Source organism: Coffea arabica, chromosome 7e (genome assembly GCF_036785885.1).
Source record: "Coffea arabica cultivar ET-39 chromosome 7e, Coffea Arabica ET-39 HiFi, whole genome shotgun sequence".
Lineage (NCBI taxonomy): Eukaryota > Viridiplantae > Streptophyta > Magnoliopsida > Gentianales > Rubiaceae > Coffea > Coffea arabica.
The window spans coordinates 18,174,628-18,200,413 of NC_092323.1; the positions used below are offsets into that span (position 1 = coordinate 18,174,628).

General features: G+C 36.7%; 3 protein-coding genes across 3 annotated transcripts; 1 reads left to right on the forward strand and 2 right to left on the reverse strand.

Annotated features, from left to right (window-relative positions):
* Positions 1–998: 998 nt before the first annotated feature.
* Positions 999–2,315, reverse strand: LOC113701441 (receptor-like protein kinase THESEUS 1). The gene has a single exon (XM_027222100.2). It carries the CDS (start codon positions 2,043–2,045, stop codon positions 1,125–1,127), a length of 921 nt encoding a protein of 306 aa, XP_027077901.2. The 5' UTR covers positions 2,046–2,315; the 3' UTR covers positions 999–1,124.
* Positions 2,316–8,223: 5,908 nt separating this feature from the next.
* On the forward strand, positions 8,224–9,006 carry LOC113700668 (uncharacterized). Its single transcript, XM_027221132.2, has one exon. The coding sequence runs from the start codon at positions 8,224–8,226 to the stop codon at positions 9,004–9,006; it is 783 nt and encodes a 260-aa protein (XP_027076933.2).
* An 8,635-nt stretch (positions 9,007–17,641) lies between these two features.
* Positions 17,642–18,976, reverse strand: LOC113700669 (probable receptor-like protein kinase At5g24010). Its single transcript, XM_027221133.1, has 2 exons — positions 18,710–18,976; positions 17,642–18,661 (listed from the first exon to the last, which is right to left on the reverse strand). Exons 1-2 carry the CDS (start codon positions 18,974–18,976, stop codon positions 17,642–17,644), a joined length of 1,287 nt encoding a protein of 428 aa, XP_027076934.1.
* Positions 18,977–25,786: the final 6,810 nt, after the last annotated feature.

Here is a 25,786-nt window from a genome sequence, read left to right on the forward strand (position 1 = left end):
GGACACACAAACATGAGAAGCATATGGGCGATGCTGATTCTATTAGTCACTCTTCAATGTACATTTCTCCCATGTCATATTGACTCTAGAATTCTTCTTTCCACTCATGCAGCAGAGAATGAGATTGCAAGCCCTGAAGTTCCCTGGAAATCTGATCCATGGGAGAGCATAAGAAGCCACTTTGGCAGGAGATTCAGAATGCGTTACCTAGCTTCTGGCCCAAATGGAAGGGGCACCGGGCACGAGTGAAATTTGTTTCTACTTGGAGTTTGCCAATGAAAGTTGATTTCCATTTCCTTTTCAGTGTTCGAATAGAGTCCAACAATGAACTGCTGCATGTTATGCGCATTCCATTTTATGTATCAAGAAAATTCTTATCAAGTAACTGCCCTACTCAGCAAGCAATTGCTGACGAGTCTTTTATCTTTTTCACGTTGCAATAGCTATTATCAGAACTAGCTATTTCAGAATCATTCTGATTTTTTTTTTGGTTACAACCATGTAATAGCAGAAGTATTCTTTTAGTTTATCTCCATAGGAAGTTTTTCCTTGATCTTTTCCGTGTATTTATTTTAGCCTCTGAAAGGTCCTTCAGACTTGGTCGGATTCAAGTTTCTAGCTTTCTAGTCAAAGCTGTAAAAGAGGTAGCAACACCGATATGAGGAATCTCATTCCCTTCCTAAAAATTGCTAAACTTAATAAGTTTTTGGTAGTAGCTCAGCTTGCATTCCTTAAAAATTGAACAACTTGCTAATGCACTACGGGAAAGATTCAAAACATTTCTCAAACAGCAGTTGGTATCCTCTGTACTACTACTCGGTGCCAAATTCAGTGCCAATCTCACTTATCACGTGATGATAGAAGAAATTTTAATAAATAGCACATGACAAATTAAATAAACAAGACACTTGACATAAATATAGAAGTGACACTGAATTGCCACTGAAAAAGTGACACTGAGGATCCCGTGTGCTCAAACAGGCAATGGATCTACACGGTTACAGCAAGGTAAGAAGAGCAATGCTGAGTAATTTTACAAGCTATTTATTGTTTTATTAACTACTTCTCTTGAGAGACTGCAATGGAACTTCAGTTCTGAAAGCTAGAATGTAATCACTTGTACATCATCTAGCATCCTCCATCCTTAGCTGAGAGAACACCTCACTAGGATTTGTGCTACTTCTCTCAATATTAGCATCTGAGCCAATTTCATCTTCACTACTCATGGCAATGCTGTGAGAAGGCAAGCGGCGAATTCCTGGCAATGGCAAGTTGTTGGAAACATCCGTGTTGCTGCCCTCATGCGATTGTTCTGGAACTGCAGTGTGCTGAAGCTGCAATGCATACTCAAGATCCCACAACACATCAGCCATATTAGGCCTATCAACTCCACATTCTTTTAAACACTTCTCAACAGTTTCCCCATATCTGCTCAATGAATTCGAGTTGATCTTACCAACAAGAAAAGGGTCAATGATTTTGTGAAGTTCTCCTTCCATTAGACAAGACATTCCCCAGTCAGCCAGGTTTACTTGCTGCCTGGGAAGCGAGTTGTCAATGGCTGGCCTTGCACAAAGCACTTCAAGAAGTACAACCCCAAAACAGTGCACATCAGATTTTTTAGTTAATTGAAGGCATCTAAAGTACTCAGGGTCAAGATAACCAAAGCTGCCTTTCACCTCTGTACTGACATGGCTTTGTTCAAGAGGACCTAATCTTGAAATACCAAAATCGGCAACTTTAGCCACATAATGCACATCTAGCAGAATATTTGTTGACTTCACATCCCTGTGAATAATTGAACCACCTAGACCAGTATGAAGGTAGTGTAGACCTTTTGCTGCATCAATGCACAATTGAAGCCTTCTATTCCAAGATAATCCAGATACTGAAGTTGATTTCCCAGATTCTTCCTTAGGAGTGTACAGATGGTCTCTCAGAGTCCCCTTCTCCATGAACTCAAAAACTAGTGCCATCTCTGATCTTTCATAGCAGTATCCAATCAAAGAAACCAGATGGCGGTGGCGAATTTTGGACAAGACCATTATCTCAGTTTGGAATTCTGGAAGCCCCTGCGTTCGTCCTGGTTCACTTCTTTTAACAGCAACTTTTGTTCCATCCCTCAGAGTACCTTTGTAGACTTTGCCAAAACCCCTTCACCGACAATCAGTTTCTCATCAAAGTTCTTTGTGGCGTACAGAATTTCACCAAAAGGCATCTTCAGGCCAAGATTTAAATTCGGAAGAAGGGAACCATCGGTATTTCTGTCCGTGCTCTTGCTATATGAACTTCCTGCATTCAGATCCATTAATTACCAATCAAGAGCATCGACCGGTTTTCCTTTCCTCAACTTCAAACTAAACCAGAACATGATACGAAATTTGACGTTACAAGAACCTATCTTGAAGAACCAAGTTGATCAGACAGCGGAAGGATCTATCTTGACCAGGTTATGGAACAATAACTACCTTGCTAGGCCTAAAGAGAACTCGTCTCTAGAAACCTAGTAGATTGGTTATTGGTGTGGAACAATAACTACCTTACTAGACCTAAAGAGAATCCGTCGCTAGAAATCTAGTGGATTGGTTATTAGCTTGAAAGAACAAGATGATGTGATCATTTTGCCTTGAACACCACAAGTATCCACGCTAAATACTTGATACTGTTCAAGAAGAAACTCAAGTTCCATCGAGGAACTCCATAAAAGGAGACAACTCTCTTTTTACTAATTTATCTTCAATATCATATTTGAATAGTTAAATAAAGTTGGCTATTTATAGCCTTACAAGACTCAAAACCTTAATCTAAATTGGAAACAATACAAGTTTCCTTATTTGACTTGACACAACTTCCTAAATAAATTTGGAAACAATTAACTACTTTCCTAAAACTCTAATTCAATTAGAATAGGAAACTAACTGACCCAATTGGCTTAACTATGGTCAACATGACCTTAGCCTTTATTTCCTTTAATAACTCAAGACTAACTAACAAATATTGCTGGAAACTTACTTAAATAAATAACAAGAAATAAGCATGACAAATCTTCAATGATTCTTGAATTCGATTGCACCATCAACCATCAATCGAATTTTCTTGAATTTGAAGGGAATCCAAATTTTCATGTTCTCATCATTCCCCTCCTCTTTAAAGACGATTTGTCCTCAAATCGAGTGCTTGCTTACAAAGGAGTAACTCGGAAAATGTCTTGATAAATGCAATCCAAGAAGCATGTCGCCAACTCAACTTGATTATGAACACGAACCATTGGACATGCTCCATTTGTCAAGAATATCTTCACCCAATTGTATTTGGCTAGAATTTGGAAGTCAACCAATATTTGAAAATCAATCAAGATTTGGCAATCAATCAAGATATCAATCAAGATTTGGAAATCAATTAAGATTTAGAAATCAATCAAGATATCAATCAAGATTTGAAAATTAATCAAGATTTGGAAACCATTCAAGGCAAGACTGCCTTTTTTTTTTTCCTTCTTTCTTCCTTTTTTGTTTTTCTAACTTGCCAATTCAAGAAAATAAGGTAGTCGCACTTCAAGATTCAAGAGGATGATTTTTAGGGTTTTCAAAATATCAAGATTTTTTTTTCAAGAACCCACTATGCAATCCAAGAACTTCAAAAAATTACCAAACCAACTACAAGAAACAAACACAAGGTAAAAATAATAATTTTTTTTCTGATGAACAGTACTGCTATAGTCATGAACAGTACCGGTGAAAAGTACTGCCGTGAACAGTTTCAATTTTTTTTTTTTTTTTTGCTTTTGACGACTCAACACAAGGTTACGACTTCATTTGGAAGAAATTTAATGGGAGTTAAACTATTGAAAAACCTGTTTTTGATAGGGTGTAATTTTTTCATTTATTTTATTATTTATTTTTCCTATTACCTGACCTGATGTGGATTAATTGCTGGATTCTACTCATTTTTAGTATTTTGTATTTATTTTAGGGAGTAGAACAAAAATATAATAACAGGTGCCAATTTGACAGAAAAGGAGTTCAAATGATAGAACTTGTCCCAGGGGCATTTTTGGAAAAGAAGATGTCACGCCCATTTTGGTAATTTCTGCAAAGGAATGACGGACGAAGGGCTTCTTCTCCCTGGTGTGCCGCCACAATTAAAAAGAAGAGCAATTAGTATAGGAACAAAAGGGGGTAGCAGAGAGTTGGACTATGGTTTTTGCTTTCCTTTTTCCTTTAGCTTTGACTTTTCTTCCTTAGCTTGTGGTAGTGGGATTCATCTACGGATGTCAGGAGCAAAATTGGAAAAACCTTGACTTTTCTTCATCTGAACTATTGGCAATTGCTTTTGCTTTTCGTATATCATCCGAAGTGAAACAGAGGCCTACTTCTTGTAACTTTGCTATCTTTTCTTGATTGAAATGAATTCGCTCATTTTCCAATTGATGGCCGCTGCTTCCTTTACAATTTCCTGTGGGTTTTGTTCATCAAACATGTACTAATTTTTTCACTCTAGTCAAGGGACAACGGAGGCTTTGGTTCGCCTAAAATTGTGAGATCGATTTAATTTAATCTTTTTTTTTATTTATTGGTATTCGCACATTTCTTGATTGCTATGCTTATGATTATTTAATTAATTGATTGTCGTGGATCCAGATAATTAATTGATTTGGTAATCTTTTGTCAATTAGGGTATTAAATTCGTAATTGTTTAATTGTCTTGAAATAGTGACAGGTGCCGAACCTGTACAATAATAAATACCTACTCGAGAAAAATACAGATTTTGTATATAGCGGTGAGTAGGGTCGAATCCACAGGGACTGGGGATAATTCGTTTCTTTTAGAGTTCAAAGTATGGGGGGTTTTGGATTAAATGCTAACTAAATAAATTAACTGCAGAAAATAATTGATTAAGAGAAATAATTAAGGGAAAACTCTAGCCAAGGGTACACTTCAGAAATGGTTCATGTACTGATCATCGATTCACAGATAATTCCATATTTATTAATAGATTAGTTATAGTTGTCATGCACGCGATAAACAACCAACCCTTCCTTAATTTATCGATAGTCAAGGTACGACCGTTAACTATTTATCTAACCCGGAAATAACCCTAGGTACGACCGTAGGATTTAATTTCTAGATTGCATTAATAATTAGAAAGGCCCAATCCTAACTAACAAACACGCTACGAGAGTTTGTTTAAATTAGATCATATGTTCCCCTGACATAAACTCAATTACGCCAGTTGCCACTGAGATAGGGATAACGAACAATTACGGATTCAATTACCCCTAATTAGCAAAATAGCCTATATGAATAATTAAATATTACGCACTAATCAATCATCCACACGAGTTATAACGGTTAAAAGCAGGAAACATATGAATACCAATAAATGAAAGAAGCAATTAAAATAAATTAGATCTCACAGTAATTGTTGAACCAAATCTTCAGTTGTCCCCTAAACTAGAATTGAGAAACTAGTTCTCCATTAATGGAGAACCAGCCGTGCGAAAATAAAACAATCGGAGCTTTCTAATGTTTTCAGATGGAAAAAAGAAACTAAAGCTGCGCTCCCAATTACACGTGAATCTGGCCCTTTTATATCTTTAGTAGCCGCCGCCCTCGAGAAAGCTAACATCTGACGCTCAAAAGCAAAAGCTAAGCTAATGACTAAATGCCCTCTCGTAAATCTGGCTTTTTTTTCTCCTTTATAGCGCCGCCAGGAGCCAAGAAAACGTTTGACCCAATTAATGAAACCAAAGCTAATCTTTTGGAGTTTTAATCCCACGCTTCTCGCGGTTCACGTGGACCCAACCTTCTAATTGCCTATTTTTGCTGCTACCAAGCCCGCGGGTCCGGCCAAGAAGGCTGGAGTTAGGCGTGGGCACACCTACTCATCAAGAAGTTCTCTGAAATTTGATTTTAAGCACTTTTCATTCTTTCTCCTGAAATAAGCACAAAATACCAAATATAAGTAGAATCCGACGATTAAAATAATATTTGGCTAAAATCAGGGGGAGAATAATTATAAATTTAACAACAAATTATGACCTATCAAATAGTGACAACTGGCACGGTTAGATTCGTGCCAAGGGGATACGCGGGCTAATATGAAATAACCCTGGTAGTGCGTTATTTGGTTAGAATAGACCTCCTCTAATACGTAAGGCAATTGGAAAATTAAATCTTACGGGCGTACCTAGAATTATTTTCTAATTAGAGCAGTGATTAACGAGCGTACCTTAATCATCGACACAGTAAGGAGGAGTTGACTGCCATCGCTTGTTTGGTAGTTATAACCTATTTATTGATAAATAATTGGAATTACCTTTGCATCGATGATCAATTAGGTGAACCATTGCTGAAGTTATTTCTTGGCTAAATCTTTAATTAATATTACCTTGATTTTAGTGAATTGCCATTTGACTTTTAGTTGCCTACTTTATTTTATTTTTAATTATTTTCTTGTTTTAATTGATTTAGACCTTTAATTATTGTTACTCTGAATTCAGTGAATTGTTGTTTAATTTCTGGTTAGTTATTTATTTTTTTATTTACATTTATTTGATTGTCGTCATTCCTACAAAATCACCCCCTATGTTACTTTGAATTTCTTAAAAAACAAATATGCCCAATCCCTGAGTATACGACCCTACTTGCCCTGTTTACAAATTCATAATTATTTGTGAAAAAAAATCATCCCATTCGAGTATATCGGATTTAGCAAACTCTTCGGGAACAGGGTGAATCAAGTAACCCATTGCACACCTAGAGTCCCTGTTCCAGTACTTGAAATTGGGTTTTGATCATTTTAACTGACAATTAGGTTTAATTTTATTATTGTATAGGTTTCGACACCCTGTTAATTTTTGACGCCGTTGCCGGGGACTGGCGTTATTTTTCTAGTATTTTTCTAATGTATGCCTTGGTCTTCTTGTACAGGTGATTTGATTTTTGACCCTGAAGTAGAGAAGATCGCTCGCAGAACGAGAAAGAAAACCAGACAGCTCAGAGAGAAGCAGTTCAGTGTTGCATTTCAGAGACCTGAGCTAGAAGTTGAACCAACAGATTCGTTTGGTGACACTTCGAGTGACTCTGACCAGGAGGAAGGAGCCATGGCTAATGCACGAACATTAACGGAGTTGGCTGCTCCTGATTTAAATCAGCAGCCTTTATGCATTACCTTCCCCACCTTAAATGATAACACTCCATTTGAACTAAAATCTGGTCTGATTCATCTTTTACCCTTTTTTCATGATTTACCAGGTGAAAAATCGTATAAGTATCTGCAAGAGTTTGATATCGTGTGCAATAGTATGAAATCCCTGGGCATTATAGAAAAGCAGATAAAAATGAGGGCATTCTCCTTTTCCTTGAAGGATTCTGCAAAGGACTGGCTGTACTACCTGCCACCAGGTAGCATTACCACGTGGGACCAATTAAAGAAAAAAATTTTAGATAAATATTTTCCTACGTTCAGGGTTGCAAGTCTAAGGAAAGAAATTTGCGAGATCAAGCAGTACCCAGGGGAGTCACTCTATAAGTATTGGGAGCGGTTCAAGAAGTTGTGCATCAAGTGCCCCCAGCACCAGATAAGTGAGCAGTTGCTCATACAGTATTTTTATGAGGGGTTCCTTTTCAGGGACATGAGTATAATTGATGCTGCAAGTGGAGGGGCATTGGTGAACAAAACCCCTCGGGAAGCATGGGAGTTAATTGAGGGAATGACAGAGAATTCACAGCAATTCGGTACGAGAGAGGATGTCCCAATACATAAGGTGAATGAGGTAGAGACATCCTCTATCCAGCAGCAGCTAACTGAGTTGACTTCTTTTGTTAGGCAATTGGCTGTAGGAAATGCATCTCAGGCCAAGGTGTGTGGGATTTGCACTGGTATGGGTCACTCTATGGACATGTGTCCAATGATGCAAGAGGAGGGTACAGAGCAAGTGAACATGGCAGGCCACGCGCCTGCGCCAAGGAGGCCCTATGACCCCTATTCAAGTACCTATAACCCAGGTTGGAGGGACCACCCTAACCTCAGTTATGGAGGGAATAGGCAGACTAATTTCGTGCCAAATAAGCAATCAGGGTACCAACAGCAGTACCAACCCCGACCACCTCCCCCCCCCGAGCTCTGGTCCATCTTTGGAGGAGATGATCAAGCAACTACTTGCTAATCAACAAAAGGCGGACTCCGAAAGGCAGGACATAAGAAATCAGATGAATCAAATGACCAAAGCAATCAACCGTTTGGAGTCTCAAGTAAATGGAAGATTGCCATCCCAACCTGAACTGAACTTGAAGAACGTAAGTGCAATGACTGTAAGGAGCGGGAAGGAAATTCAGGGGCCCGAACTTGTGACTCCAAAGGATAAGGACAAAGAGAAAATTGAGAAAGAACTACAGGCAGAGAATACAAGCACCAAAAATTCAGTGGTACTCCTTGACCCGATCATAGACGTTAAAACTAATCCCCCTCCATTTCCTTACAGGTTGGAGAAACCGAAACAGCAGGACAAAGAGAAAGAGATCCTGGAGGTGTTCCGCAAGGTAGAGATCAACATTCCCTTACTAGACGCCATCAAGCAAGTGCCGAAGTATGTAAAATTTCTGAGGGACCTATGTGTCAATCGAAGGAGGCTGAGGGGAGATGAAAGAGTTATTATTGGGGAGAATGTGTCAGCAGTACTCCAAAGAAAGTTCCCACCAAAGTGTGGGGATCCAGGTAGGTTTACTGTCCCATGTAAGATAGGTAATACTCTGATTAGGAATACCTTGCTGGACTTAGGAGTATCGATCAACGTAATGCCTAAATCTATGTATGCTTCTCTGAACCTCGGTCCATTAAAAGAAACCGAACTAATAATTCATTTAGCTGACCGAACGAATGCATACCCTGATGGGTTGGTAGAGGATGTGCTGGTTAAAGTTAATGAATTGATATTCCCGGCTGACTTTTATGTACTTGACATGGATGATGATCATTCCCCTGACCCTCACCTTTGCTACTAGGTAAACCCTTTTTTAGCACAGTACAGACAAAAATTGACGTTAATAAGGGTACATTGTCCATGAAATTTGATGGAGAACTAGTCCACTTTAATATTTTTGATACAATGGAACATCTTGTTAACTTTCACCCTGTGTTTGCTATTCATGCTATTAATCCCTCTGTGCAAGAATTTTCTGAGTTTGCTTGTAGGGATAAATTCAAATTTACTGAGAACAAGTATAAGGGGATGAAAGCACTGTATGAGGTGAAAAGGAGTAGAAAATTAAGAAAGAAGGCTGCACTCAAAGGCTATTTGGATCCTGGAGGAGGGCCACAGATTTTCAGAAAAATTGAGTTACACCCAGATTGAAAAATGGTGTCCAATGTCTAACTAAAAACGTTAAAGAAAGGTGCTCATTGGGAGGCAACCCAATTATTTCTTTTAATTATTTGTTTTGATTTCGTGTAATAGTTTAAATATGTTTTCCATGAATTTGACTGATTTCGGGTTTCAATTTTCATTTTTGATGAGTTGTAGGTGTTCTTCTGTCATGACGGGCTCGCGTCATGACGTATGGAGAGCTCACGGTCAGAATTGTCCGAAGGGATTCTTGCCCTCATAACGCGCCCGCGTCATGACACATGGAGAGTTCACGATCAGAATCGTCAGAAGGGGTTCTTACCCTCTTGACGTGCCCGCGCCAAGTAACAAGGAAAGTTTCTCATTCCGTGCCTTCTTGACGTGCCCTCGTCACGTTCGCGGGAAAGATAAGTATTCAAAAAAAACTCAAGAACGATTATTGATTTCCTGTTAATCTCTATTTTTGAATTCCAAAAATAAATTTTGTCAATGATAATAAAAAAAAAGATGATATATGTAAAAAAAAAAAATTCAAAAAAAAAAATTTCATGTAAGTAACAAGAAGAAAAAAAAAGAGTCTTTCCGTAAAAACAAAAGAAATTTTTTTTCTAAAATGAAAAAAAAAAAGAAAAAAACACAATACTATTTTCTTTTTTTTTTCCTTTCTTTCCTTTTCTTTTTCTTTCTTTCCTTTCTTTCTTCTTCCTTCTTTCTCTTTTCTTTCTTCTATCTCGCTGCCCCTGTCCGCCCTTTCTTTCTTTTCCTCTATGCCCGCCGCCGATTCCGCCAGTCACGCCCGCCCCAAGGCTATCATCGCCACACGCCGCCGTCGTTTCCTCCACCTAGCCACGCGAAGCAGCCGCAAGTCGACGCTGCTGGAGTCCGCAAGTCGACGTTGCTGGAGTCCGCGAGCTGCCGCTGCTCACTCCGCGCCTCGCTTTCTCTACCACAGCAGATCCCTTGCCCGCCGCTATCCGCAGCATCATGCGCTGCCGCTGCCCACAGCCGCGCGCCTCTCTCTAGCTTGTCCGCCGACCACCAGACCCACTCCATAGTCCCCACCAACCCTCTCAGCCACGCCGCTCGCTCCTGCTCCACCTTTGACCGCCGCTGTCCTCATTGATACCACCGCTTTCCCCTACTCGCGATCTCCTCCGTCCATAGCAACACACGCGCCATCGCCACTCACGCGACGCTCCACACCAGTCGCCCAGCCCACCGCGGGCAAGAGTCGCACGACGCTGCCCCTGTGTCAGTCACCACCAGTTCCACCTTCTTTGCCTATCGACCGGTGGAGGTATTTGTAACTCGGTTCTCAAATTGTTGGCGGTGATTAGTTGTTATTTTGGTTTATCCGTGATTTGGTATGGGTCGTGTGTGATTTATCTTCCATTATTCGCTGCACCAGTGGTACTGGTGGAGTAACTAAACCTCAATTTGGTACCTCTATTTGGTTGGTTGCGTTCTTATTGTCCAATATCTACCCTGTTTTCATTGAAATTGCTAATTTTGAGTTAAGACTTTAACTGGCCAACTGGAGCCATTTATTGAGATTTTGGGTAAACTGAAATACTGCACTTGTTTGTTCAATTGGGAGGTTTCTATGCCATTTACATTGCTTATTCCAGTTGGGTGCATCTGATTGAATTGCTGGGAAATATTCTGACCATTGCTTTCAATTGCTAAGTTTGTTGAGGTTTCTTTTGAGATTCTGGTTGAGTTATTTCTGAAGTTGCCTGATGAATTGGGAGACATTATTAGCAATTGATCTGCTCTGATATTGCTCTGTTGGTGGCACGTTCTCTTTCTTGTGATTAGATTAACGCTTGGGGCTATTGCTTTACTACTCTGCTATAGCAACTTCATTGATTTTGGACTACGTTTTCCACCAGTAGTACTGGTTGGAGTATTTTTCCTTGCATGTGTCAGTTCTATTTGGTTGAATACCTAATTGACTGCTGGGCATGTGTGACTGAGTTGTTCTTGTGCAATTGGAGATATTTGGAGAGATTTTGGGTGGGCAAGTTGTGTCGCTCTCTATTGATATTTGGGAGACACCAGTGGCTATTAAATTGTTATTGTTTTGAATTTGTTGTTTACATTATTTTTGGGCAATTCTTGTCTCTTGTTGATTGAAATGACATTTGGAGAAAATGGTGAGGCCCAAGCCCTCATCTTCTGCGCCTCCCCCATCAATGGCCTCTGATGTTAAGTCACACCACTTGCGGGCTCAGATTTACCACGTAGTTGAGAGAGTGATGAACATCACCCGCCAAGTGGCAAGGATGTCTTAGAACTTGACCGCGTACTTCCACTACATCGGCTTCCCTCCACCATTCTTGCCTACCCTTACCTACTCGAGAGGGAAGTTTCGTTGTTCTCTTTGCTTTAATTGACAGGTTTCCTCCATTGAGGACAATGTAGGATTTAGGTGTGGGGGGGAACATATGGGGGTGCTAGCGTTTCTAATTTTTAGATGTTTTTCCTTTATTATTATTAATTTTTTTTTCTTTAGTTTGTTATTTGGCCATCTTTCGTGCATTTTCTTTCTTTCTTTTTAGTGATTAGCTCACATGTGCATGCCAAAGTTTGATATTGGATTGTTGCATCTATTTCTACTTTTGCCAAGTTTTAATAATAAGAATGTATCAAGTTAATGTGGTTGAATTCAAGAACATCTCTTTGGTGAATATCGATGATTGTTTTACTTTTATAATTTTTGGTTAACTTTTCTAGGCATAGGGAATAATTGTTGGCATTTTCATGTGAATTGATCCGGTTATTAACCTTAGTTCTCCATGTTTGAAAATGAGGCTAGCGGCTGCAAATTTTCTTTTAATTTTTGTGTTATTTTGAAATTGTGATGTTATTTGGCTGTGAATAAAAGTTAACTGTACTCCGCTAGTCTTTACTACCAAGTAACTGGGGGTCTTCACCAAAAGTGTCGATTTTCGCGTCAAAAAGTAGTAATTGCTATGAGTACGTGGTCACATGGCGATAGAAGCTGAGTAACCGGGCTCTTTCATCTAACAAATGTCAAAGTTCGCGTCAAAAGGCTCCGATGGCTAGCGACTAAGTCTCTTGCGCTATTGAAAAAAGCAAAAAAAAAAAAAAGAGAAGAAAATATCAAAAAATAGAAAAATGTGATAAAAAAAAGTGAATGTTGTGTTAGTGTATAATAAAAGTCAGCTTGCCGATTTATGGATTTAATGTTGAGATTTTGGTTATTAATTGGACCATTTGTTGATAAATATTGTGTGTCATTCCTTTTTCTTAGATTAGTTAATCTGAAATTAGAGGAGTTTGTGGTTTAGAAGCTAACCGGAATGTTGTTTCTTGGACTTGACCATTGATGCTTGATTACTATTTTTCTTGGTATCTTGGCAATTTGTTGGATAGAGCAATAGCCACTATCAAATATTGGTGTTTGTTTGTTATTCTCATACTTGAGAACAAGCATGGTTTAGGTGTGGGAGGAATTGATAGGTTGCAAGTTTATCATTTATTTTATTATTAATTTTTCCTATTTCCTGACATAATGTGAATTAATTATTAGATTCTACTCACTTTTCGTAATTTACATTTATTTCAGGGAGCAGAATGAAAATGCCACAACCAATGCCAATTTGACAGTCATCGGGAAAGAGTTCAAATAGCAGGCAATCAAGGGCATTTTTGGAACAAGGAGATACAAGTCCTTTTTGATAATTCGCAGAAGACAGCATTAAAAAGAGGAACGAAGGGCTGAAGTCAGGGGGTCTTCGGCCTCTCCGGAAGGAGAGCCGTCGCACAGGTGACAGGCAATAGCAGAGGCCACTTAGTTAGGAAGTTAGAAGTGCAGAGGCAGGGCACTTTTCGTCTGTTAGCTTAGGCTAGCCGTTGACTTTTCAATGGTATTCCTTTTCTTACTTTTTGGTTCTCTTCTCCCGTGGATGAAAAGGAAAAAAAGATTGGAAAAGCTTTTGACTTGTTTTCCCTTTTAGCTTTTGAGTAGTTTTCCCTCCGTATGTTAGAGAGGGCAAAAACAATCAATTGCCTCCGGCAGTTTGCTTTCCTTGTTAAACAGAACGAATTGAACTTGCGCACTTTCCCATTGATGGCCGCAGCTTTTGCTTTAATTCCCTATAGATTTTGTTCATCAATTATGAACTAAATTTCCTCACTCTCGTCAAGGAACAACGGATGCTTTGGGTCACCTAAAATTGTGAGATCGATTTAATTTAATCCTTTTCTTTTATTTATTGGTATTCGCATATTCTTTGGTTGCAGTGCTTATGATTATTTAATTAATTGATTGTCTTGGATCCGGATAATTGGTTAATTTGATAATCTATTGTCAATTGGGACATTAAATCCGTAATTGTTTAATTGCTCTAAAATAGTGACAACTGGCATGATTGGGTTTGTGTCAAGAAAATACGCGGGCTAATCTAAAATAATCCTGATAGTGCGTTATTTGGTTAGAATAGGGCTCCTCTAATACGTAAGACAATTGAAAAATTAAATCTTATGGGCATACCTAAGATTATTTCTCAATTAGAGCAGTGATTAACGGGCGTACCTTAATCACCGACACAGTAAGAAGGGGTTGACTGCCATCGCTTGTTTGGTAGTTATAACCTATTTATTGATAAATAATTGGAATTGCCTTTGCTTCGATGATCAATTAGGTGCACCATTGCTGAAGTTATTTCTTGGCTAGAGCCTTAGTTATCATTCATTTGATTTTAGTAATTTGTTATTTAATTTTTAGTAGCTTCTTAGATTTTATTTGAATTTCTTTGATTGTCACCTTCTGCACAAAATACCCCATTTGTTACTGTGAATTTGAAAAGAAACAGTTACCCCCAATCCCTGTGGATTCGACCCTACTTACCACTATTTACAAATATTAACTTCAATTGAGCAGATTTTTATTATTGCACAGGCTGACAACCTGTCAATTTTTTGGGAACATATGAGGGTGCTAGCGTTTCTAGTTTTTAGATGTTTTTCCTTTATTATTATTAATTTTTTTCTTTAGTTTGTTATTTGGCCATCTTTTATGCATTTTCTTTCTTTCTTTCTTTCTTTCTAGGCATAGGGAATGATTGTTGGCATTTTCATGTGAATTGGTCCGGTTATTAACCTTAGTTCTCCATGTTTGAAAATGAGGCTAGCGGCTGCTAATTTTCTTTTGATTTTTGTGTTATTTTGAATTTTTGGTGTTATTTGGCTGTGAATAAGAGTTGACTGTACTCCGCTAGTCTTTACTACCGAATAACCGGGGGTCTTCACCAAAAGTGTCGATTTTCGCGTCAAAAAATAGTAATTGCTATGGGTACGTGGTCACGTGGCGATAGAAACTGAGTAACCGGGTTCTTTCATCTAACAAATGTCAGAGTTCGCGTCAAAAGGCTCCGATGGCTAGAGACTAAGTCTCTTGTGCTATTGAAAAATAAAAGAGAAAAAATAATAAATAAATAAATAACGAAAAAAAGAAGTGAAAGTTGTGTTAATGTGTGATAAAAGTCAGCTTGCCGATTTATGAATTTAATGTTGAGATTTTGGTTAATAGTTGGACCATTCGCTGATAAATGTTGTGTGCCATTTCTTTTTCTTAGATTAGTTAACCTAGAATTGAAGGAGTTTGTGGTTTAGAAGCTAACCGGAATGATGTTTCTTGGATCTTGATCACTGATACTTGATATATGTTTTTCTTGATATCTTGGCAATAAGATAGATGGAGCAATAGCCATTGTCGAATATTGGTGTTTATTTACTGTTCTTATGCTTGAGGACAAGCATGATTTAGGTGTGGGGGGAATTGATAGGCTGTAATTTTCTCATTTATTTTATTATTAATTTTCCTTATTACCTGACTTGATGTGGATTAATTGCTGGATTCTACTCATTTTTAGTATTTTGTATTTATTTCAGGGAGTAGAACGAAAATATAATAACAGGTGCCAATTTGATAGAAAAGGAGTCCAAATGATAGAGCTTGTCCCAGGGGCATTTTTGGAAAAGAAGATGTCACGCCCATTTTGGTAATTTCTGCAAAGGAATGACGGACGAAGGGCTTCTTCTCCCTGGTGTGCCGCCGCAATTAAAAAGAAGAGCAATTAGTATAGGAACAAAAGGGGGTAGCAGAGAGTTGGACTATGGTTTTTGCTTTCCTTTTTCCTTTAACTTTGACTTTTCTTCCTTAGCTTGTGGTAGTGGGATTCATCTACGGATGTCAGGAGCAAAATTGGAAAAACCTCGACTTTTCTTCATCTGAACTATTGGCAATTGCTTTTGCTTTTTCGTATATCATCCAAAGTGAAACAGAGGGCTACCTCTTGTAACTTTGCTATCTTTTTTTTGATTGAAACGAATTCGCTCATTTTTCAATTGATGGCCGCTGCTTCCTTTACAATTTCCTGTGGGTTTTGTTCATCAAACATGAACTAATTTTTCCACTCTAGTCAAGGGACAACGGAGGTTTTGGTTCGCCTAAAATTGTGAGATCGATTTAATTTAATCTTTTCTTTTTATTTATTGGTATTCGCATATTTCTTGATTGCTATGCTTATGGTTATTTAATTACTTGATTGTCTTGGATCCAGATAATTAATTGATTTGGTAATCTTTTGTCAATTAGGGCATTAAATCCGTAATTGTTTAATTGTTCTGAAATAGTGACAACTGGCACGATTAGATTCGTGCCAGGGGAATACGCGGGCTAATCTGAAATAACCCTGGTAGTACGTTATTTGGTTAGAATAGGGCTCCTCTAATACGTAAGACAATTGGGGAATTAAATCTTACGGGGGTACCTAAAATTATTTCCTAATTAGAGCAGTGATTAACGGGCGTACCTTAATCATCGACACAGAAAGGAGGGGTTGACTGTCATCGCTTGTTTGATAGTTATAACCTATTTATTGATAAATAATTGAAATTGCCTTTGCATCGATGATCAATTAGGTGAATCATTGCTGAAGTTATTTCTTGGCTAGATCTTTAATTAATATTACCTTGATTTTAGTGAATTGCCATTTGGCTTTTAGTTGCCTACTTTATTTTATTTTTAATTATTTTATTGTTTTAATTGATTTAGGCCTTTAATTATTGTTACTCTGAGTTCAGTGAATTGTTGTTTAATTTCTAGTTAGTTATTTATTTTTTTTATTTTTTTATTTACATTTATTTGATTGTCGTCGTTCCTACAAAATCACCCCCTGTGTTACTTTGAATTTCTTAAGAGACAAATATACCAAGTCCCTGAGGATACGACCCTACTTGCCCTGTTTACAAATTCATAATTATTTGTGAAAAAAACCATCATATTCGGGTATATCGGATCAAGCTAACTCTTAGGAAACAGAGTGAATCAAATAACTCATTGCACACCTAGAGTCCCTGTTTCAGTACTTGGAATTGGATTTTGGTCATTTTAACTGGCAATTAGGTTTAATTTTATTATTGTACAAGTTTCGACACCCTGTCAGTTTTCAAGAACGTAATCACACCAAAAAATTTTAATTTCGATCAATCACAGGGTAGGTTAGACTCAAGTGATAAAATCAAGAAAACAAAAATCAAAATTTATTTTTGTTTCTTTTAAATGAAAAGGCGGAAAGATCTATCTTGACCAGGTTATTGAACAATAATTACCTTGTTAGATCTAAAGAGAACTCGTCTCTAGAAACCTAGTGGATTGGTTATTGGTATGGAACAATAACTATCTTACTAGACCTAAAGAGAACCCGTCTCTATAAATCTAGTGGATTGGTTATTGGTTTGAAAGAATAAGATGATGTGATCATCTTGCCTTGAACACCACAAGTATCCAAGTTAAATATTTGATACTGTTCAAGAAGAAACTTAAGTTCCATCGAGGATCTACATAAAAGGAGACAACTCTCTTTTTACTAATTTATCTTCAATATCATTTATGAATAGTTAAATAAAATTGGTTATTTATAGCCTTACAAGACTCAAAACTCTAATTTAAATTGGAAACAATACAAGTTTTCTTATTTGATTTGACACAACTTCCTAAATAAATTTGGAAGCAATTAACTACTTTCCTAAAACTCTAATTCAATTATAATAGGAAACTAACTGACTCAATTGGCTTAACTATGGTCAGCCTTTATTTCCTTTAATAACTCAAGACTAACTAACAAGTATTGTTGGAAACTTATTTAAATAAATAACAAGAAATAAGCATGACAAATTTTCAATGATTCTTGAATCCGATTGCACAATCAACCATCAATCGAATTTTCTTGAATTTGAAGGGAATCTAAATCTTTATGTTCTCATCAGAACAATACCACTGTAATGATGATGAGAACCACACCTCCAGCAACTGAACTAATAATCGCGGGCAAATGCTTGTTTCCTGATCCACTTCCATCTGGAATTGGACCTGGAAAGTTAACCAACTGCATAATCTCTACCCCATTAAGAAAGGCTGTTTGATTCCTAGAATCTTGCCGTGGGCCAATACTTACATTCATAAAACCAGAATCATCTGAATGCACCACAAAATCAATGTAAAAAGGAACTGCCGTCATGGCTGCGGTAGTTGAATCTTGTGGATCAATTTTTTGGCTAAAGTTACTATAAATATAGAGATTGAATTTCAATTTCCCGCTACCAGCCTGACTAATTACGTCACAAAAATGCACCCGGACTAGAAATTTGGCATTTCCATTTACATTGAATCCCCAAGAAACATTAGAATTTGTTTTCGGGAGAGTGACACCTTGCTGACTAGGAGCGATGTTGAGCTCTTTGGCAGTGTTATAAACAGGGTCAGGAGCATCAAACTTTGTTGCAGATCCAGGCTGGTAATTAGGCGGTGCACTACGAAATGGAGTGTTAGTGGCTGCATCCCAGAAGACCAAATAATCATCATCAGGTATCCAATTTCTCCCCAAAGTATCAGTGTCCGGTGTTACAGTCAATCCACCAACGCTAATCCTATGAACTACTTGTAAAGCATTGGGCAACAAACCATTGTAAACTCCTTTGCTTCCAGCAGGAGTTATGTAAAAAGGAGAATCCTGAATGAAGTTATCAGGAGCAAGAAATGCTTCTATAGCATTAACAAAGGCAAAAGAAGATGACCCGGAAGGCGTGAAGTAAATTTGGAAATTCCCCACATCGATACGGATCAAGAACTCTTTAATCACAGGTGATTTACTGGTGCTACTATTTTGGACGCTGAAGTTGGATTGGAGTGAAAACTTGGAAGTTGACGCGTCGAATCTGACAGTAGCAAGATTATCTGGAGAAGTGAAAGCATAGAAGTGAAAACGTACCACGTAAATGCCATTCTAGACAAGGTCAAGATCATATGAAGATTTTTGTCTGAAAATTCTTGCAGTTTGATAGAGTGGAGAAGATGCTGAATCCGATGATTGGTCTTCTTTGGCTATGTTGCTGTGGCTTGTGGACAAGGTGAAAGAATCGGGATTGACGTCGCCGACGAAGTTCCGCCCGTAGACGGTTGTGCTGCCACTTGAGCCACAGTTGATGAAGTAGCGATCAGGTACGCTGTAAGCGGAGGTGTTGATTCCGTTGAACAACAAAAGATAGCAGCACAAATTGAAGAGGACATAAACTGTTTTTGGAGGATGAAGGATTTCCATTGAATTTTAGTGGAAATGGATGAGTTTCATCAAGATGGTTTCTTGAGTCAGTACTGTGAAGTCCACGGAATGGGAAGCCTTATAGTCTTTAGCTAACTTTTTCTCATGCGGGTACGAAATGGAAGAGGACAACACATCCGCCTGAAGCTGCATTAAATTTTAGGGATAATTTCAGACCTCCCTTCAAATTTGAAAAATTATAGAAGCCTCCCCCTAAAAAGTATGTTTTAATAACAAATGGTGACGTCAGCACAAAAAAGTACTGCCCCAATTTGATTTAACAAACAAATTAAATGCAAAAGAAATCAAATATCAGCATTACTTATTAAGTAAAAAAAATTTTGGCAACTCTTCTTTGCAGCAAAATTTAGGTAATGTTTCAAGGCATTATTTTTAATGTTTGGATTTCTTTTTCCTTTTTTTCTAATAAATTATGAAGAAATTGTTTTTAATAAATGCACCCCTACTAATCAGCTATTTATAAAACTAAGTAGAAAATCCATTTAAATGACCTAAGAATTGAATACAATGTATTACTAGCCGAGATGGAGTTAAAGCTTTTGGATAAAGAAATATTTCCGAGATGCGATTTTCTTTTTCCTTTACACCCACTTTTCACTTAAGATTTGTAAAACTGTCAAAACTATTATAGACTTTTTATAACACCAACGAAGATCAGTGTAATTTTTTAAATCTCAAGTCAAGAAAATTGGCTGAATTGTTAGAAATCTCAAGAGAAGTTTATGAAACTATTTCTAAAAATTTAAGGATCCGGAGCCCTTCCATATTTGAGTTCTGTCCAATTGGATAAAGAGTAAATCTTATATACACTGACGGTATATACACCATCACAATTGAATATACGACGACACATATATAAAATTTGAGTTTCAAATCAAATTCGGATTATGTGTCACGTATCTAACGGTGAAAGTGTATACACTATCAGTGTATAGAAGATTAATCCTTGGATAAACTAACACAATTTTTTTTATATAAACTGATATATTATTGATGTAATCGTGAGTTTTACATCAACTTCGTTATAATTCACGTTATATAAAAAAACTTGTAGTATCAATTTATAAATTCTTAACAATTCACACAACTAGCTAGACACGATGGGACCCCTATGTCCTATCAAACTTGTGGCGGAAGGTGAGTGAAAGAAACACGACTTTGACTGCGGCAGGCGGGTTGACTTCTAGTCGTCGGATGAGTACATATTAGAGTGCGGATTCCACTTCCCAGTAGAGATTAATAGTTGACGGAGTCCACCACTCACAAGCATGAATTCTTATTTTGATTTTTTTAGGGCAGTATTGTTTAAGCAAAAATCAGGAGTATCAGATACAATATCCTTTATTCTGTCTCAAATTAAGAAACCTTTTTTGAGTGAGAAAAAGGATTGTAGGCTTTAGGATTCTTGTGTGCTAGCTCCCTATGTTGATGCTTTTTTCTGTTGAAAAATTTCAAAAGTGTTTGTTTTTTTTTTCTTTTTGATGGGTGGAAAAGTCAGGAAATAATTACCGGATTGTATTTTTCTGAATTTTTTGTAGAAAAATTTCACAAGTATGGAAGTATCTTTAGCTAGGTGCAAGGAGTTCAACTACAAAGATAAAAAGTAAGAAGGGAAAAGAAATTTCAATTGCAAATTAAAAAAGGGTAAACAACAAAAAAGCCCCCTGTGGTTAAGCAATCATATATAAAAGCCCCCTGTGATTTCATATCATACCAGTCGATACCCCGTGATTTGAATTAACGTGAAAAGTGGACGGAAATCGTCAAATATTCGGCGTGTGTCTTAAACGAACTGCAAAGGCGCGTGCATATGCGAAAAACAGATTTCCACCACAAACTTTCACCTGATATGCCTACTTTGCCCTTCACTCTTTAATAATAAGAGACCAGCTTCCAAGTCTTCCGACTCTTCATGTTCGGCCAAAATTGAAGATTGAAGGCAGCATTCGAAGCCTGTGCAAGTAATCAATCAAGCAGAGCTTACAGGCTAGCAAAGGAATTGCAGGAAACAAAGCCTTAAGGTAAAAATGTAAACTGTATCTGTATATATTCGGTCTGCAAATTCTGAAGGAAAAGTGCAGAAAGTACCCCAAGATGTCTTCCTCAAGCTCTCGACCAACAAGCGGGGGAAATGGAGGCAGAGGTCTTCGATACCAGTACAAGGTATGTAATTGTCGAAGGAAGGCAAAGCTAAAGATTGTTGAGAATCAGGTAATAATTTAGTGTGCTTCCAAGTTCACCTAGCAATAATTTAGTTAGTTCGGGAAATGCCTTACTTATCAGGAAGGACACGTTTCTTACCAGATGCAGTTTCTTACGGAAATCAAGGAAACAAGGTTTGCTTTCACAAAGATATACATTACCTATGTCCATATCTTTCAGGTTATTTCCATAGTTTAGGATGGGATATGCTTTACAACCTAAATTGAGGGGCCATATAGTATTGGCAACCAAGACTGATGTAGCAACAGAAGAGACTGATTTGCCTGGAGCTGATAAAGATACTGGTGAAGTCTCTGAAAGTCCATTAGATGCTATTGAAACAAACGAAGATTCCTCTGCTAAATCAGATGGAAGCTCCATTACTGCTCGATCTAAGCGAACAAGACCCGTTAGGAAGAGTGACATGCCTCCTATCAGGACTGAGGATTTGATTCCTGGTGCAACTTATGTAACTTGTGATTTATTTGTTTGGCAGCTACACGTGAATTTTTTGGAGTAGCATGAGAATCATTAAAGGTTTCTTTATTTCTACTCTAACAATTAGATTGCATGGATCTTGCTTGCAATTAAATAGGGCAAGGTGAATTTGACCTCTTCCATATGATTATTTGCTCTTTCTTGGGTATGTAGTTGCCACTGACATGCACTATATTGGAAATACAATTTTATGTAGTGAAAGGGAAGATATTATACATCTTATGTTTTTCTTTCCCAGTTTGCAAAATGTGCGCACTACTTAAATAATTTCTTTGATTTTGCATGAAGGTTTTAGTACCTTGTCTCTGGTATTCTGCAATCTAAAATTGCATATTTCTGTTTGTTCTAAAACATTTTTGTGGAAATAGAGTTCGTGCTGCTTTCTGTTTCTTTTGTTTGACTCTGCTGTTTAGCCATCTGCATCAACTGAGCTTCTTAGTTATTTGGGGTAAGTCCAGACAGGGCCCTTGGGGGTATGGGTTGGGGTGGGTTTTGGGATAAGACAGACTTTATCTAAACTTGATTGGTTTTTGAAGTCTTTGTCTGCAATTTTCGCTTATATCAAAAGGGTATTTTCGTCTATTCACTCAGCTCCGTCTGTTTTGACGATTTCCGTCCACTTTTCAGGTTAATTCAAACCACGGGGTATCGACTGATATGATATGAAACCACGGGAGGCTTTTATGTATGATTGCTTAATCACAGGGGGCTTTTTTGTTGTTTACCCATTAAAAAATAACTGACAATAATCATCGCAAGAAAAAAAAGCTTGTAAAGGTATCGAAGGAGAATTGGACCACTCTTCAATTGTCAGTTGGCACGTTCAGGCAAGTTGGCGCAAAAAAAAAATTGATGAAATTGCATTTTTTTTTAAATCCTCTCACCCGCTCCAACATCCTTCTTATTAGGGTTGCAAACGAATCGAGTCGGGTTGAGTTTTGACCTAATCGAGTCAAGTCTTAACTTAGTTTTATCGAACTCGAATTGGACAAACTACCAATTTAAAGCTCGAACTCGAAAAAATAAAAATAATTTTTTTAAAAAAAATAAATAATAAAATATTAGAAATATATAATTATAATAGTAAAATAAAAATAAAAATATATATACTTGAGTTCATGAACCAACTCGTAAACTAATGAGTTTAATATTTTTAAACTTAAACTCGAGCTTGATTTGGTTAGTTTGAGCTCGACTTGAGCACTCATGAGCCACTCGCGAGCAGTTCGATTTGTTTGCAACCCTACTTCTTATTTCTGGCTATCACGCACAAAATTTGAACTCTGAACTCGATGAAATTGCTTGAGTGAAAGCACAATTTAAAAAAAGAAAGAAAAAATCTTTCAAGTGAAGCACAACAAATGAAATTTGCACATGTGCCACTCAAAATCATTGGCAAATGATAATGTAGTTGGGCCAAGTCGTAAACCTATTTATATGCTGTCACCATCCCACTTTATTTGTTGATAGTTACTCTGTCGCTAAGTTGTTTCACTGCTCAAAAAGGTAGAAGTGGCCCGTTTGAATTATTATCTTTTAAAATTTTTATTAAAATATATTATAATAATCTGATGTATCTAAAATAAAAAATTAATTAATAAATGCATTCATATAAAATATAAAAGTTATTTTAGAAAAAAAAAGATTTTTCAAACATAAGCTTGGGTTAAAAACACCAAACTCTTGGTGACTGCATAGTGCTTCGTGTGCCTGCATGGCATACTGTAGCTAACAATACATTCTACCTAACTCACTAATTGAGAGCAGGTGTGTTTGATAAAATTAAATTCTGAAAATTAAAATATAAAATCTAGATTAATTAATTTATTAAATTGTTAAGTACTAAATTTGATATGTTTAAATGTATATCACATTAAGTGATGAATGAATAACTTATCACTTATTTTTAGGAGGAAGTTTTGCCTAAAAAATTCGGTTTCATTAAATTTATTCAGATGTTTAATTTTTTGTTATCAAACTAGTCTAAATATTTTAATATTTGAATCTATTAAGCAAGTGCTGAATTGAACTCGGGATAATTTCAAAAATTGCCCCTGAGTTTGTTTGACAATTTCACTAGCCTTACACAAACCTCCTCTGAGGTTAAGGTTTTGATAACAAATTAGTCCAATTAAAAAAAAGGTAACATTAAAAAAGTACTTTAAGGAGAGAGATGTAACTTTTATTCTATCAATACCCCTTATGCATGTACATAAGTCGTATTAGTAAAAGAATAAAAATAATTACAAGTTAGAAACAATTAATACACACATTTAACCACTCAAAAAGTTCACATTTAATAGATTAGACAATACAGATAAGTAACAAAACTACACTAATGATTACAAGATTTAACAAAATAGACTAGTCATCGCTTTTAATAATGATTCTTGTAATTTTGAGCTGAAAAATTTTCGAATTTTACCTTTCTTTTCCCTCCTTTCAGTTTTCTTTGAAACTCTTAAAGTTGTGATAATTGTAAAGTAATTTTATGAAAATAAAGGAAATGATTGTAAAGTAATTTCATGGAAATAAGGGAGAAAGAAGAGAAAAAAAAGATAAAATTTGAAAATTTTTCTATTCAAAATCACAGGAATCATAGCAAACATTAAGTTAAAAGAGATGACTAGTTTGTTTTACTGAATTTTGTAATCATTAGTGTAGTTTTGTTACTTATCTGTATTGTCTAATTTATTAGGAGAGAAAAGAAAGACAAAATTTGAAAATTTTTCTGTTCAAAATCACAAGAATCATAGCAAACATTAAGTTAAAAGAGAAGACTAATTTGTTTTACTGAATTTTGTAATCATTAGTGTAGTTTTGTTACTTATTTGTGTTATCTAATTTATTAAATGTGAACTTTTTGAGTGGTTAAATATGTGTATTAATTGTTTCTAACTTTTAATTATTTTTATTCTTTTACTAATGCGACTTATATACATGCATAACGGGTATTTATAGAATAAAAGTTTCATCTCTCTCCTTAAAATACTTTTTTAATGTTAGTTTTTTTAATTGGACTGACTTTATTATCAAAACCTTAATCTCAAGAGTGGTTTGTGTAATTTTACAAACTTCAGGAGAGACTAGCGAAATTGTCAAGAATCTCAGGAGAGGTTTCTGAAATTATCCCATTGAACTATCAAACATGGCCTAAAATACAAATACAAAATCCTACCACGAGAAGGGATTCTTTCTTGGCTTTTTGAAGCTTCATATATTACATCCACAGATTTCCTTTCCCTTATTCTTAAACTTATTTAAGTACTAGTTGAATGGGCATCACATCTCGTGTGAGGCTGCACAGATTACGAGTTCGGTAAAGTTTTTTGACTTGCACAATTATATGTATTTTAGCAAACTCGTCAGTTTTAAATGGAAGAAACAAATAAAGCATAATGAACTTAATAATGTCATATTTGATTTCAAGATTCTGCAAGTTCTGGACATTGAAACTTTGTTGTCATAACTAATCAAACCTTAATGTAGTTGATGAGGTTTGGTGTGAAAATAAGGTAAATATGACATATGGCATAAGGTGCTTTAGTCCATAAAAAGTTGAAAAAACAAATGAAGACACGCTATTGCGACGTTTCAGAAGTCTTTAATTCATTCCGAGAATTTCCATGGCTTTTGCCACTTCCATTTGAACTGTAATAGTCATTGATGGCCTAACTCTCTCCAATTGAAGAATTAGCAATGCTTGAATGTTGATATCAGCCTGTACATTTCCTTTTGCTCATGATGATATCAGTAGGCACTACTGATGTCTTGTTTGCTCAAGGACTGCCACAAATAGAAAGGGCGACAAGCATAGATATATAACTCTACTAATGATCACGAGAATAGGACAGATAAAGAAGGAAAGCAGTGAAAAGCAGCAGATGAGTTGTGAATAGCTGAGCTGCATTTCAATCTTGTTAAAGCAAGGTAGAAGCTTCATCAAAAGGTCTTGAAAGATCAGATTTGTGGTTGACCAATATGTCACAATAGGTTTCTATACAAATACAGCAAACTGGCAGTCAAGAATTCAAACAACATCTACATATATATGTGTAGTGAAAAGTAAGTTAGACCTAGACAAGTACA